Source organism: Rhinolophus hipposideros, assembly GCF_964194185.1.
Source record: "Rhinolophus hipposideros genome assembly, chromosome: 4".
Lineage (NCBI taxonomy): Eukaryota > Metazoa > Chordata > Mammalia > Chiroptera > Rhinolophidae > Rhinolophus > Rhinolophus hipposideros.
In genome coordinates, this window is record NC_138050.1 from 30,327,132 (window position 1) to 30,343,099 (window position 15,968).

The 15,968-nt window shown below is 43.1% G+C and overlaps 2 protein-coding genes across 4 annotated transcripts in view; one reads left to right on the top strand and one right to left on the bottom strand.

The window, feature by feature from the left end:
- Positions 1-4,023, bottom strand: part of CFAP97 (cilia and flagella associated protein 97) — a 29,021-nt gene extending 24,998 nt beyond the window's left edge. The window contains exon 1 of one of the 2 annotated variants that reach the window (XM_081046961.1): positions 3,930-4,023. The gene's annotated coding sequence lies outside the window, so the exon portion shown is untranslated. Of the gene's footprint in view, positions 1-3,820 lie in introns of both variants that reach the window. The other variant, XM_081046960.1, reaches the window with a different exon arrangement.
- Positions 4,024-4,051: 28 nt separating this feature from the next.
- Positions 4,052-15,968, top strand: part of SNX25 (sorting nexin 25) — a 115,382-nt gene continuing 103,465 nt past the window's right edge. Inside the window, exon 1 of one of the 2 annotated variants that reach the window (XM_081046063.1) lies at positions 4,052-4,578. Coding sequence is in view for 1 of the 2 variants with exons in the window: in XM_081046062.1 (XP_080902188.1) it covers positions 10,810-11,181 (372 nt within the window). In the remaining variant the exon portion in view is untranslated. Of the gene's footprint in view, positions 4,579-10,511; positions 11,182-15,968 lie in introns of those variants that run through there. The other variant, XM_081046062.1, reaches the window with a different exon arrangement.

Sequence of the window (15,968 nt, forward strand, 5' to 3'; positions counted from 1 at the left end):
ATAATTTGAAAATAGGTTCTAACAGTTCAGTTCACAAAAAAATAATAGATCATCAAGGCAAGCATATCACAAACCCTAAGAAAAATCTGCCTTCTATAAATTATGTACAGTTAGAGTTTAGAATAAGAAAGGATGGCGTTAAAACCTAATACGATCAGCTAGGCCAGCCCAAACACATTATTTTAGTGGAAATAGTTCAATGAAAATTGACAAACTTCCCTATTCCAGTACTTGTCTTTGCCCTATTCTGCCCTTTCACTGCAGTTACTAAAGGCAGAAAGCAGATGACATCTATTAAAAGTAAAAGCTGCTTCGATCTCTTTTTAAAGAGGAACAAAAACTTTAAAGCACATACATAGGCTGCACAGGTAGCCCGGAGTCAAACTTCTGAATATTTAATCACAAACTGTGACATACCACATATGGAAGATGACAAAGTAAGAGTATATACGTATGTCTTACTGTATGAAAGAGAATCTGGTATAAGATATATTTCACAGTACACTGTATAAAATGCAAAAATGAAAGCTTAGTATTTAGATACATGGGTTAAGTATTAGAAGAAATGGATAAAAATATTCAAAGTAGTTGCCTCTAGCATGGTACAGAGACCTTAAATTACCAGTTGACTTGTAATTTATATATTTATATATATTTAAAAATTAAAATTGATTTAAAAATATTTTAATACTTTATACAGTTGGAATTAAATTGGAAACATTATAAAGTCAAGGCCTTTAAAAAATATTTTTCTTCTAAATGTAAATGGACTGAACTCACCAATAAAAAAGCAGAGTAGCAGATTGGATCAGAAAACCCAACCCAACCATATGCTGTCTCCAAGAGACACATCTCAACTACAAGGACAAGCATAGACTCAAAGTGAAAGGGTGGAAATTAACACTCCAAGCAAATGGTACCCAGAGGAAATCAGGTGTAGCCATAATGATATCAGATGAAACAGACTTCAGGGTGAAAAAGGTAACAAGAGACAAAGATGGACATTTCATCATAGTAAAGGGGACTATACAACAAGAAGACATAACAGTCATCAATATTTATGCCCCCAATCAGGGAGCACCAAAATATACCAAGCAACTACTAACAGAACTAAAGGGAGAAATTTACCAAAACACAATTATACTAGGGGACTGAAATAGAAATTCAATTTATACATTTAAACAAAAACTAGGGAGGGAGAAAGGCAAGAATTAAGAGTTAACTGTTGGAAGAAAAACCCACAATCCCACTGCAGGTTTAATATTTCCATTACTGTTATAATAGTGTCCATGCAATAAACTAAGCGCACAGTGAAGAAGAATGAACTAAGTCAGACACATCCAGGCTTAAACTTGGTTCTGCCGATTCCTGGCTGTGTGTTCCTAGGTACCTGTACAAGGATGTTCCTCACAGCACTGTTTGTAACAGCAATGAGTTAGAAAAAAACTTGTAAGAGGAAGATGGATAAGCGAAATGTTGTATATGATATACTACATACCAGTCAAAAAAGATGAGCTAATATCTATAAAAACAATGTTTACTAAAAGAGAATTAAATGAATACAATTATGAAAAAACTTAAAACACACACAAACATATAAATAAAGTTATAGAGCATGGAATGGAAGGGCATACATTAAACATCTAAGAGTATATGAGCCGATGAAAGGAGAGGAGGAATGAGAGTGGGAAAGAGGGATAAAGGAGAAGAAACCAGAATCTGGGCAGAGGCCTGTGATCATGGGTCATCACAAACTTATCGATTCTATTCTGCCTTCCTGAGTTCACAAAGAAAAACAATAAATCAGAACAGCCACTGGATGGTGGATACCTCTTACAAATATTGTCATTAAACTCCCCCAAAAGCTACGTTTTTTGGGGTCAGATAATTCACCCTTTGATCCAAAACGTCAAGAGCTGGAATAAAAAAAGAGTTGTGGTTATTGTTTTTCCCTTTCTCACCTTCAAAATAAAAAAAAAAAAATTACAAGTTTGTTCAATTTTTTAAAGCAAATGGTTTCATAGCACAGCTCAGAGCTTCCTGAATGAAGCATTTAGTTCTGGGTGCCATGGTGAAGTCTAGAATGAAAATCCTGATTTAGGATTCACAGAATGGGCTGGACTCATCCCTAGTAAAAGTAATGACTAAGATAATGGTGTATTCAGATACTTTCAGGACTGTGACATGAAAAAGATTTTAGAGCTGTTATTTGTAATTTCAGAGGCAGAATGTGCATCAACAGAAGGAATGAATAAAAAAGCTGTTCTGAGTTTAACATTAGAACTTTGAAAAAATGGAATGGGCAACTTTCTAAGATGAAGAGCCATGAGTCGCCAGATAATGTTAAGACTGAATGTCCACTTGCTCGGCTGCTGCAGAGAATTGATGCCTTAGGAGGATATGCTCTTTCCCAACGCCAACATTTTACGACCTAGGTCTAAATCACAAAATCTATCCGGAAGCCAAATGATTACCGATATTTCTTTGAAATCCTTGTTTTTCATAGCTAACAGTTCTGACTTGCTGTCTCCTTACCGAACCGGGAACTCCTGACACCTTGCTCATTTTTACATATCCAGCGTCTAAAATAAGACCCAACAAAATATCAGACATTCAAAGAATGTTTATGCGAAGGAGTTTGGAGTTACGCGACTTAAGATTGAGCCCTGGTTCTGCTCTTTGCGAGCTACCTGAGCAGAAAAATCACCTTTTCCCTAAGCTCGTTTCCTTGATAGTTTCCCACAATCATCCTTCATCGTTTCCCCCCTTCCCCCCCCCATACTATCCCCTTATCTGCAATTCTGTGGGTCATGTGGTCCCCAACAGTTAGTTGTAAGCATCTGCCTCCCTACGTGGTCAGTTCATGATAGGTGGTACATAGTACAGTGCCTGGGAAACTTTACAGGTTAAATTTAGGTTCATAGGATCCAACAGATACAGTTATTTTAAAGACTTAAACGCTCAGTTTATTTACAGAAATATTATCTAACTATCCCATCCATCAAGCAATCCTTCTGATAACATTTACTTCAATGTTAGAGAGATTCAATTCACATTAGAGAATAATCAAAATATGGATTTAAGATCGCAAAGATTCTCTTTACAACATGTCGGGAAAGGGTACAAATTAAACAACTCATCCGACCTTAATCACCTTTGTGGTGCTCGACGAAGACAAGTATTGGTATTTTGCCAAAGCTGCCCGGGGGTCACCTGGACACTCGCTATCAGTATAGCCCCGGCAGAGCTAACGATAGAAATACTAATGCTTTCACCGTACATCAGGAACACACACAAATAAAAATCTAAACTTCTGAAAACTGTCGTTTTGTTACTGGGACATTACGTGTCTGCAGTTGTATATAGATAAGATGGCTCAGAGAAGGTAGCAGATTGGGTACACGAAAACCTAGGCACAAAGCAAACATCTGCTGTAACTCGAGGCTCGGTTCACCGCCCGGCTCCCGACCCCGCCAGGTACAAGATAACTGACGGCGCCTCACGCCTCGGGGACTCAGGTTCAAGCCCACGGAGGTGAGCGGCTGTGACCGAGCCCGGCTCCCGGTTGCCGCCACTCCTTCATCGAGGGCCGACCCGAGCCCCCCGCCACCACGGACGCGTCCGGAGCACAGGCCGGGCCTTCCCACCAACACCGGCTGGTGGATGCGGGCGGCCCCAGGGACCCGCCAGTTGGTACCAATCGTGCGGTTCCCTCCGCCGCCCGAGGGGCTGGACAGGCCGGAGAGGTGGCGAAGCAAAGGGCTTGGGGACCCCGGCCGGCCCGCCTCCTACTTTCCCGCGCGGGCTTCCTGATACCGACCCGGCGTGTTCGCCGCTGCCCCGGCTCCGGAGTGGGGAAACGGATCCCGAACCGTGAGGAGAGCGGCGGGCGCTGGAAGAACGGGGTCGCTCGCGCGCCGCCCACCTACCTGGGGGCTGTGGCCGCTACGGCCGCCAGGCGCGCGACCGGCGGCGTGTGGGGCTCGCGCGCACGCGCCTGCGTCCTCCCGCAGCCCCACCCCTGCGCTCCCAGCGGCGCCGCTCGGCTTCCGGAGGCGGGGGGAGCGGAAAGAGAAAGGAAGTGGCCGGAGCGGCGCGGCGGGCGTCGCGGGGACTGGGCGGGGGCGCCGTGCCCACGCGGTGCCGCGCCTCGCGGCGGCGGGCGTCACAGAGCGCCGTGGGTCCCGACGGTCTCCAAAGACTTGACCGGGTCTGGCCGCTCCGGCTGGGGAGCGCAGGAGGCTAGGCCGGCCGCTCCCCCGTGGGAGGGAACACGTGAAGAAAGCGCTAGTCCTCCGGGGAGGAATCGTCCCGGCCCTCAGTCTCCCGGTGCCGCCTCGAGATCTTACTGCGACTGCCCCCACGCGGAGCGGCCGTGCTGGGGAGCCTCGTGGTTACTGCGGCTGTGTAATAGGGAAAGCTGCTTCCGTGCTCGTGTGCTTCCTTACCAGGACGATAACAGGAATAATAAAAACGAGGGCGGCTGTGTATTTCTGATTGTTTATGGCTGCAAATTGCCCTTCACACAACTAGTGATGTGGTCGAGGGGCTAATCACACGTAATGACAGCCCTACAAGGTAGGTGGTGGTGCAAACAATCTGAGAGAACGCTAATCGCTGTAGAATGTATTGGCTGCCCTAATGTTCCGTGTTTTAATTCACAGGCGCATAGTAGGTGTGATAGAAAAAGGGTCCGAGGCGCCAGGAGACCACAGCTTCATTGGTGACCCCAGGCGAGCACAGAAGCGCCGGCTAAATGCCACAGCCCCAATTGCTGACACACAAAATCAGAAGCAAACGTGGCTGTTATTTCGTGGTAGTTTATTGCGAAACAGTAGATGATTGACATACCACATTTCCCTAAATCTCGGGTCAAAACTCAGATCAACTGAAGTTGCTTTATTTTTGTGATCTCCCCTCGGTAAAACTATTTATCTTCCTACCAGCTACTTTAATTTACAGTACTTTCCTACGTAATTGTCTTTCTCTTTGAAGACTAACACAAAGACATTTCTGCCCGAAAGTTTCCGAAGATAAATCGTTATACTTACAGGCATACCTCAGAGAGACTGGTTTGGATCCAAACCATCCATCCAAAGCGAATATTGCAGTGATCTTTTTGGTTTCCCTGTGCATATAAAAGTTATGTTTATACGGTAGTCTAGTAAGTGTGCAATTGCATTATGTGTTTAAAAATATTCGTGCCTTAAAAAGTACTTTCTTAAAATAAGACAATGAAGTTTGCTGCATTATCCATGAAGTTTGTGTAATATTCTAATTCCTTTGCTGTCATTTCAACAGTCTTCACAGCATCTTCACCAGGCGTAGATTCCATCTCAAGAAACCACTTTCTTGGCTCATCCATAAGATGCAACTTCTCATCGGTTAAAGTTTTAACATGAGATTGCCGCAATTCAGTCACATCTTCAGGCTCCAGTTCTAATTCTACTTCTCTTGCTATTTCTACTGCATCTGCAGTTACTTTCTTACCGAAGTCTTGAACCCTTCAAACTCATCCTTCAGAGTTGGAATCCACTTCTTCCAAACTCATGTTAATGTTGATATTTTGATCTCTTCCCAAGAATCACAAGTGTTCTTAATGGCATCTAGAATCCTTTCCTGGTTTTTTATTTATTTTGCAGAGATCATCAGAGTTATTACCGTCTATGGCAGTTATAGCCTTACAAAATATATTTCTTAACTAGTAAGACTTGAAAGTCGACATTACTCCTTGATCCGTGGGCTGTAAAATGATGCTGTTTTAGTAGGCATGAAACTAATTTTAATCTTGCTGTAGGACTCCATCAGAGTTATTGGGTGAACAGGGGCATTGTCAATGAGCACTAATGTGTTGAAAGGAATCTTTTTTTTCTGGGCAGTAGGTCTCATAAGTAGGCTTAAAATATTCAGTAAACCGTGTTGTAAAAGATGTGCTGTCATCTAGGCTTTGTTGTTTCATGTATGGAGCACAGGCAGAATAGATTTAGCATAATTTTTAAGGGCCCTAGGATTTCCGTAATGATAAATGAGGACTGGCTTCAACTAAAAGTAACCAGTTATATTAGCCCCTAACAAGAGAGTCAGACTGTCTTTTGACGCCCGGAAGCCAGGCATTGACTTCTCTCTAGCTATGAAAGTCCTACATGGCATTTTCTTCCAATAGAAGGCTATTTTGTCTACATTGAAAATCTGTATTTAGTTTCGCCACCTTCATTAATTATCTTAGCAAGATTTTCTAGATAAGTTGCTTCTACATTAGCATTTGCTGCTTTACCTTATACTTTAATGTTATAGAAATGGTTTCTTGCCTTAAACCTCATGAATCAACCTCTGCTAACTTCAAACTTTTCTTCTGCAGCTTCCTCATTCCTCTCAGCCTTTATAGGATTGAAGAGAGTTCTGATCTTGCTCTGGATTAGGTTGTAGCTTAAGGGAATTGTGGCTGGCTTGATCTATCTAGACCGCCAAAACTTTCTCCATATCAGCAATAAGACTGCTTTGTTTTATCATTCATTTGTTCACTGGAGTAGCACTTTTAATTTCCTTCAAGAACTTCTCCTTTGCATTCACAATTTGGCTGTTTGATGAAAGAGACCTAGTTTTTGGCTTGTCTCAGCTTTCAACATGCCTTCCTCACTATGCTTAATCATTTCTAGCTTTTGATTTAAAGTGAAAAACATGTGACTCTTCACTTGAACACTTAGAGGCCATTGCATTGTAGGGTTATTAATTGGCCAAATGTCAATATTGTCTGAGAAAGTAGGGAAGCCCCAGGGGAGAGAGAGAGAGACACACACACACACACACACACACACACAGCCAGTTGGTAGAGTAGTCAGAACACATTTATCTATAAACATGGCTATCTTAAATGGGTGTGGTTCATGGTGCCCCAAAACTACAATAGTAACATTAACAAATACAATAATAACCATAACAAATATAATAACAATGAAAAAGTTTGAAATATTCTGAGAATTACCAAAATGTGACACAGGGACATGAAGTTAACAAATGCTGTTGGAAAAAAATTGCACTTACAGACATACTTGATGCAGGGTTGCCACAGACCTTCAATTTGTAAAAAATATGCAGGCAATATCTGAGAAGCGCAATAAAGCAAAATGCAATAAAATGAGGTATGGCTGTACTAATATGGAACCTCAGCATAATTTATGTTCTAAAATTTTGTTCAGAGATTCATCTTCCTCTTAGAAATAAATGCTGGAGTACATTTCCTTTAAGCTTTAGCAGACTACTATTTGTAAAGTATTTTATTATTTTTTTTACTTTCATTTTTGATGTTTGGCCACGCTTATATCAATACCTTTGGTAAACCACACTCTACTTGATAGTTTACAAGAGAGAGGGATTAACCAACCTGTTAAGGTCTTACAGCGAATCAATAGAAGAAAATAGAGTGATAAGTAGGTCTTTTGACTCATGTTAATATATTTAATTTTCCCCGAAGTGGTCAAGGGCAATACTGTGGTTTTCTCTCTAATCCTGTGGCTACCTCTAAGATGGACCAAGAGGTTGAAGGAGAAATATACTAACTAATGAAGGGGAAGATGTATCATTTTGGCAGCGATCAGGTCTTGTCTACCTGTTTACACTGCCTAATGTTTTAAATGTCACTTTTTCCCCACTTAATTTGTCCTTATGATATCCTGATGAGTTAAGGCAGCTGTCATTCCCATCTTACATAAGAAAATAATGAAAAGAACTGATGGAGCATTCAATTATAGTCTGTGCTAGCTTTAAGGAACATAAATGAGGCATCCCTGCTTAATTCCCTCTTTAACCCTTAGACCTGGAAGGACTCAACAGTGACTTCTGGGAAGGAACACCTGAATTCTAATTTAATAGCTGGCTTCCAGCCTCATCTTCCTTAGTACTTCCATCCTAGTCACTCCCATGTACCCCCTTATCTTACTTCACCTCTTAGTGTTTCTCAGACCTTTCACAGGCTAGAGGCCCAACTACTAATTAAGGAGATGTTTGAAGTATCAATGCTGACTAAGCAAAATGGCTTATGCTTTAAGAAATTTTTTGACTGTGAGTATACATTTCTCCAGATCTGCATTATTTTGGGGAACAATATACAGGTGTGTTGGAAAGATCATTGTCTTAAGAGTTGCAGACCAGGGATCTCAATAAAAGTCAGACCAGTTTCTCCTTTTCTGGTTTAAGTCGTAAATCACTTAACACTTGTCAGGGTGCTGTCTAAGGTACCGGCTATCCTCACAAAGCAACAAAACTGAACACTTAAGCATAGAATACAAGTCTTAAGCTCATGGATTTTCTCCTCTGTAGTACAGGATGACTAAATGACAAGAATTTTTAGGAAGCACAATGGCATAGTGATTAAATGCACAGGCTCTAAAGCCAGACCACATGGGGTGATTATCAAATCCTTGTGCTGATATTTGTTGGCTTTGTAATATTGAGCAAGTATTACACCTTCTCTGCGTCTTGTAGATAGAGAGCATTATCGGGTATTGTGAAGATTAGGTGCAGTCTGTCCAGTGCTTAGAACAGTATCTGGCACATAGTAAGTGTTCAATTAGTTCTATTATTCTCAGCTATGGGTTTAAATTGAAAAATGTATATAAAGCCCTCAGCACACAGACCTTGGCATGTAAATGATCAAGAAATATAGATATGATTGTTGGTAATAACAAGCTACCATGCTTTACTTGAAATAATTTGGATTAGTAGGATACACTTTGAGGAGCCCCAGTGAGAAGAATTTTAACTGTTTTAGGAGGCAAAAGGCTTCCTTCAAAAATCAGTTACACTGCTTTATTTTAAAAAGGGGGGGGGGGAGGAGAGGGAAGAAAGGCCAGGAGAACAGGAAGGTAGTAACTTCCTTTGACGGCATCACCTAGGCATGGCAAGGTCCCATCTTGCATAAGACACTCATTATCTTTGTCTTTGATCTTGCAAGGTATAAGAATAGTGTCCCATGAATACTAATTAAAGTCAAAAGCTTTTTAAAAATGACAAATGTAAATACATTTAGTTTTATATAGATACATAAAATAATTCATTTCTATGCTGTTTCATTAGAGCTAAATGTTTAGGGATCATTTTTTTAGACCTCTTATTTTCACACTTGAATTTATGCCATTCCAGGAAAATTAATTTTGAAGATATGAATTCATGGGTGGGCTGTATATGTCTATGGACACCAGTATTTCTTTTTTTTTTTTTTTGAATAATAACCTCTTGGATAATATTTGTTTTAAAAGAATAAATATCCACTAAATATTTTAGTTTAATTCATATGAATATTGTATTTTTTTCTTTGCTGAAATGACACAGATGATTCCTTATAGAAAAACACTATAGTCATAGTATTTAAAAACAGATTTTAATGCTCATTTTTCTTAACTATGCTTCCTGGGAAGCAGAATATAAGTCAATTTATTGGAAAACAATAGCACTTTTCAACTGTTGACATTCCTCATGATGGTTACATGGAAAGAGTTCTGGGCTTTTGCTTATAAATGTTTTCCATTTCCATATTTATTTCTCACTGCTTCTCATCTATTTACTTTCCTTTCTTCCCCTTTCCTTTCTTCCCTTTTCTGTTCTGGATTTGCCCTCTCTACTCTTATCACATCTCCCCCCCCACCCCTGTTAAATAATCATTGACGTCTTTAGAATTCCTTATTTGCTTTAGAATTCCTTTATCCATTAAAGATACATCTGCTTTATTGGTCATAATAATAATTGTTGGTATTATCTATCATATTAGCATCTTCTCAGTAAGCATTATCTGTATATTAACGCTGGGACCGTGGTAGAAGAGGAAAATAATACTATAAAAATTGTTTGGACCACTTTCACTTGTGTGAGCAATAACATTTATACTGAATCGTTGGCAACAAAAATGTAGGGACTTGGAGCGGAAGTGATGATGCTGGCTGATACACTGTCTGGTACCAGTCCCACTTCTTAGGCCTTAGCACATCTAGAAATTGCAGGCTTCATTTACTCCTCCACTCCTTCATTTACTCCATTTGTTTGTCTGATTTCCTTCTCTGAGGCGGCCGGGCGGGAAAGGGAAGATTGTTGGGGGAACTGTTAAAAGTGAGGATCACGTATGGTTGCCTATTTAAATAGCAAGTGAAAACAAGGCAGAATTTGGGGGAGGCTGTAAGCCTGCGAGGAGGTTGTCGGTGATGAGCCGAGAGCGAGGCTTAAGGAATCACCTGAGGTGGAGAATTACACATGCTTCTGACACCTTCAGCAAAATTTTCCATTAACAGACGGTGTCCTGGGGGGACCCGGAGACGCTGGACAGAGCAGTTTTCGCAGCCCTTGGTTTCGCCCTCTCCCTGGTGGGGCAGCGGCGGGTCGGACCCTCCCCCTCCCCGGGTGGAGGACGGCCCAGGCGGGCGGAGTCGGGCCCTTCTCAGCTGTCACTCAGAGGGCCGCGGTGGCTCTCCACCCCCAGCCTGACACGCACTTCAGGGCCGCCCCCGCCCCCACCCCGCCTCCGGCTTCGTCCGCTTAAGTCACAACACCGCCGGGCTACCTGGGCGCGCCCGGCCCGGCAGCTGCGGGCCCGGCGCCGGGTGGCGGCGCTGAGGGGTCGCCCAGGGGAACTCAGCGGCGTCTGTTGGAGCCCTCGGTGTGCCGCCGGCCAGGGCATGGTCGCGGACTTCCTCTGCCTCCCGAGCGGCGGCGGTGGCGGGAGCGGCGAGGGGAGGAGGCGCCGCGCAGAGGCCACCGTCCAGGGCAGCGCCGGGGGACAGCAGGGCAGGAGATGTGCCTGTCTTTAGCGGCACAGGAAGCAGCATGCACCCCGATGCCACCGACATCAGCCCCGCGCCGGCCGCGGGAGCCCCTGGTGAGCGGCGGCCGGAGCTCAGGGAGGATGCGGCGGCCCCACGGGGCCCGCCTGGCGGCGGGAGCTGGCGGGTGCCCGTGGCCGTGGCCGTACTCGCCGCTGTGTCCCTCTCCTACCTGGGGCCCGGCGACTTGCAGGGGGCAGGAGGCGCGGGGCCGTGCACCGTCCTGCTCAGGCTCAGCTTGTACCTGGGCTGCGCCGCGGCCGCCTTCCTGCTGGGGACCCTGTTCTCCCTCGTCTACCGGAGCCCGCGCGCCCCGCCGCCCGACTTCGCCGCCGCCTGGAGACGCCTGGCCGCAGCCGCCCGCCGCCCGCCGTGGGTAAGTGCGGGTCTCCTCTCGCCTCGCGTCCTGGGGCCTCGGCCCGGCGCTCCCCGCTTCCGGTGCCGGCTGCCGGATCTCCGAGACCCGGTGGTCGCGGCCGGGCGCTTCCTCTCCAGCCGGGCTCCCCGCCTTGAGGCTGAACACCCGAGAAAGACGCGGCTGGGGCTGCTCGCCGGGCGGGCGGATGTGAGCGCCCCCTCGGCCCCCGCGGGGGCGGGTTCGGGGATCAGTGGGGCTGCACGGTACTAGGGGGTCTAGTCGCTCTACGGCCATCCTCGGCCACAACCTTCCTCGTTGAATAAGCATCCCCATTCTTCGATGCTGCCCTGCAGTTGGCGAGTGGAAGAAAGGGGAGCACGGCATTGCCTGTACGCAGGCGCTGCACCCTGTGTTAGTTGCACTTGGTTCTTCCAACCGTTCTCTGTGGGAAACTTGGCTCAGAGAAACTAACTTGACCCAGGGCGTTCATTCACCTACCCTCACATCCGAGCCTGTGTTGTGCGCCTTATACCACAACATCCTGTCTCCACCATGTTGAGAAGTCACGCAGTCCCAGCCAGTTTTTGTGATTTAGAAAGAGGATGCCAGAAATCACTAGAGTGTGCAACAAAAGAAAGCTTTGGTCTGTAACATGGGACAGTAGGGCGGTGCTTAGGAAGTATAGGAAAGAACAGTATTTTAGATGAACTCTTCTCGTCCTTAGTGCCAAACCACTACTTTCGCTAGCTCCTAGCTTCCGTCTCATAACCCCTTTAAATGAAATCGACTCTGTCACAGCCTGACACTCACTGACCGATACTGTCGTTAAACTGAAGTTGTCGAAGCACTTTGGGGTAAGGGAAGTGGCAGTGGCTCAATTCGTAAGAACATTTGGTAGGGGACCATTACCCCCTGGGTTTTGTATTTGCTTATGATACGACTGGCTTACTCCTTTGTAAAAATCATTACGCTCTTCACCAGAATTACCCCTTCTTGAGTCTGAATGCAGCGCCGAGGTGATGGCTGAAGGGTTGTAGGTAAGGCAGTCAGGCATCTTCACTCAATAAGCTGATCGGCAATTCAGTATAACTATTAAGAAAGGAACTTCTGTTTTCTAAATAGTCTCAAAAATTTGTAATACTAATTTTTCTTAAAAAACCTTCACTTAGCTGTCCATTTTTTTCCATGTCTAATTTAGCAAGAGTGGATGAGCAGGTGTATTTGTTCTCTTGCTTTTTCTCTCCAATGATTAAAAACAAGGGTCCCAAGATTTTACTAATTAGTTTATCGATCATTGATCAATTATAAATGACATCATTGATCATTAAAAATCACGTTGCAATTCTTTAGAGTATTGTAATAAGTTATAATTCAGTATGTATTTGTCAAGTATTTTGTACAAGCCTAGTAATATTCTGGAAGCAGGGATTGAATCAACAAGATACAAGAAAACCCAGCTCTCTGGAGATTATATTTTTATGGGGAATCAGACAATAAACAAATGAGATACTTTTGCATAGTGATAAATGCTTATGAAACAAAAAGTGATTAAGAGTTAAGTGGTTAAGAATGTCTAGTAAGTGGGGACAGGAAGTTTAGAAGGTAAGGTCAGGGTCAAAGCCATAGTATTGCCAGTCGTCCACCTCTTAAGGCCTGGAAGCCTCATGTTGTGGATTACCACCCTGTTACATGGAAAATACTTTCTCCCAAATCTGCCAGCTCTCTTGCACCTCTGGGTACATAAAACTTGGATTATCATCCAGAAAAATGGCTTAGTAGAAGTATTAGAGAAAATAATGCTTTAAAGGTGACAGAAAATGATGCAGCATACGAGTATATAATCTCTCATGTATACCACCTCAAGATTTCAGGTAATAGAAGAGGTGAAGTACAATCTAAGGAAAGTAGATTATTGATCAGTTTTTTTACAACTTGGATTCTTACAAAAGCCTTACATAGGAAAACAAATACATCAGGAAATTTACTTTCTACGTTATATGTTAATTAAATGAAGTGCATATTATTTACGTAAAATTCTTTTTTCTGATTGTGCCTTTAGTTGTGCTGTATTTCCGATAATGTGTGTTTAAGGTTTTCCCCCCCCAAATATTCTCTTTATGAATGGAAGCATAAATGTGTGGTGTTGTATAAACTATCTCTCAGTTCTGTGCGTAGGAGTTGGACCACACAGATTATCTAACATTTGGAGGGCTGTTCAGTAGTGAACCAAATGATGCCTCTTAAGATACAGTGATTACTGAAGAAATTTTTATTCAGCATGAAGAAAAGAATCCTCCTTTATTCTTATACGTTTTGGATCATTATAGTGTCAGCTAGACATGTCAGACACTGGGATCTATTTGTCCTTCCTTCCTTGCTTCCTTCCCTCCTTTTTTCCCTCCTTCTTTCCCTCCTTTCTTCCCTCCTTCCTGCCTTCCTACCTCTCTTTTTTCTTCTTCCTGGCTTCCTTTTATAAGAGGAAAAAAATGCGTACATTGTTAAAAGCAGGCAACTGGAGAAGACTGAACTGAGAGAGAAAAAGTGTTTTCATGTCTAGGAGTGTTCACATGCTTCTGCATGCTTCACATTGTAGTTATTTGCTGTAAACTCAATGTTGTCCCTTGAACCTAGTAGGAGCTCAAGAAGTGTTTGCTGATGATAATGAAGAAAATTATTTGTTCTTGGTCATTAACTTAGTGCTCCCCCCCAATTACTCTAGTAGCTATTGGGAGTCTCTGATGTGCAAAGATTTTGATTTTACTTGGGTGGGAATCACCATTGATTAAGATAGTAAAACTAACTTTTATCTCAGGTAGAAAGAATATCCAGTGGTATTTTCAGGTACTAAGGAAACTTGTGTGTAAGGTCAGGAAGGTTGATGCTAAAGTCTAGACAGTTGATCTCTGGGCCTCACTTTAGGAAAACTTAGGTTTGGTTGCAGGCATGGAGACGGGAGCTGTGATGCTGGGGTCTAGCCTTCTCCTTGTTTGATAGTTTGCTGTGTAAGCTGTCCTAGTCCAGGGTTGTAGTTTAGTCTCGTGCCAGGCCAGTTAATTCACCTGGGCCAAGAGCCTCAGATTCACTAGCCACAGTTATTTGACTTTAGGCAACAGCAAGAGAAATACGCCAAAAGTGAATCAATAGCTTAGAAAACTTATTTTCATTGCTGCACCAGTCTTACAAAGTGCATCTTCATATAATGGAAAAGGGAAAATTATGTCTTACATTTTGATGAGAGGAAGGTAAGAAGGAATAGCTTTTTTAACTGTCAATTTTTCACAGTCTATGGATTTTCTCTTTTCTTTTACATTTCTTTTATTAGATACTTCTTTTTTATTATTTTATTTTATTTTATTGGGGAAGGGGAACATGACTCTATTGGGGAACAGTGTGTATTTCCAGGATTTTTTCCAAGTCAAGTCGTTGTCCTTTCAAAATCATAGTTGTGGAGGGCGCAGCTCAGCTCCAGGTCCAGTTGACATTGTTTGTTGCAGGGGGCACAGCCCACCATCCCTAGCCGGAGTCAAACCTGGCAACCTTGTGGTTGAGAGGACGCGCTCCAACCAACTGAGCCATCCAGGAGCTCAGTGGCAGCTCAGCTCAAGGTGCTATGTTCGATCTTAGTTGCAGGGGGTAGCGCCCACCATCCCTTGTGGGAGTCTAGGAGTCGAACTGGCAACCTTGTGGTTGAGAGCCCGCTGGCCCATGTGGGAATTGAACCGGCAGCCTTGGGCTTTAGGAGCACGGAGCTCCAACCGTCTGAACCACTGGGCCAGCCCCTATTAGATACTTCTTGATTTATGTCCCATAAATTCAAGAATAAGTAAGCAATTAATGAATGAGGATTTGGAGGGCTGATACAAGAAAGTCAGGTGCTAGTAGCATATGGGAAACTAAAGTCTACTGCCATCTAGAGAAAAGAATAATGAAAGATTGTTCATAGTTTAGGCAGAGAAGTTCAAGAAGTTCGTCAAATCTAATTAATAAGCATTTACTAAATATCTGCTACATATCTGTTATCCTGATCTTGTCAGATCGGTTTTTGCTGTGTTGCTGAGTGCCAGTGCCAGGCACATAGTAAGCTCTCAGCAGATGGATTTTGCCTGAGGGTTTGAGTTGAGAACAAATTTAAGTATCCCATTGACATTTTTAGATTTGAAATTTCAACCAGTTTCCTAGAGAAGGGTCAGAGCCTTGCAATGGGTGTCACTAAGAGCTTGGATAATTGCTTTCTATAAGTGTGCATGGCAATGTTTTTAGTGTTGGGAAGATTCAAAGATGAACGAGGCAGTCCCTGTGCCAGCCCTCTCAGGATGAGTAGGTCTGACTGATAGAGAAGATGGGGAGGGCAGATGTTTATAGAGGCAGTAAAAAATGTTCACACAGCAATCCATGGTGCCAGTTGGCTTGTGTAGGATTTCTAGAATCCCTAAGTGAGTTCTTTTACTAATACAAAAGTTCTTTGAGTAAAACAAACTGAATTTAGTTACTTGAGGGAAAAAGGAAAAGAAATAGGAATTAGGGAGACTATACACAGCCTCTTTGTGACTTCCCTTTGTTATGCTAATATGATAAACTAATCCTCAATAATTTGATAATGGATAATGGCATAATATACTTACTGTCCTCAGAATAATTGTTTGCAATTTAACTAGGGGATTTAAGTCATGGTGGCTAGTGGGAAAAATATTTTTGAGGAAGATAACTTTTTAAGAGCCCCTTTAATTATACAATCCTATCTAACTCTTGCTGTGGTGTAAGGTTTGTTTTACTTTAAATTCATATTATTCATAATTTTTAAATGT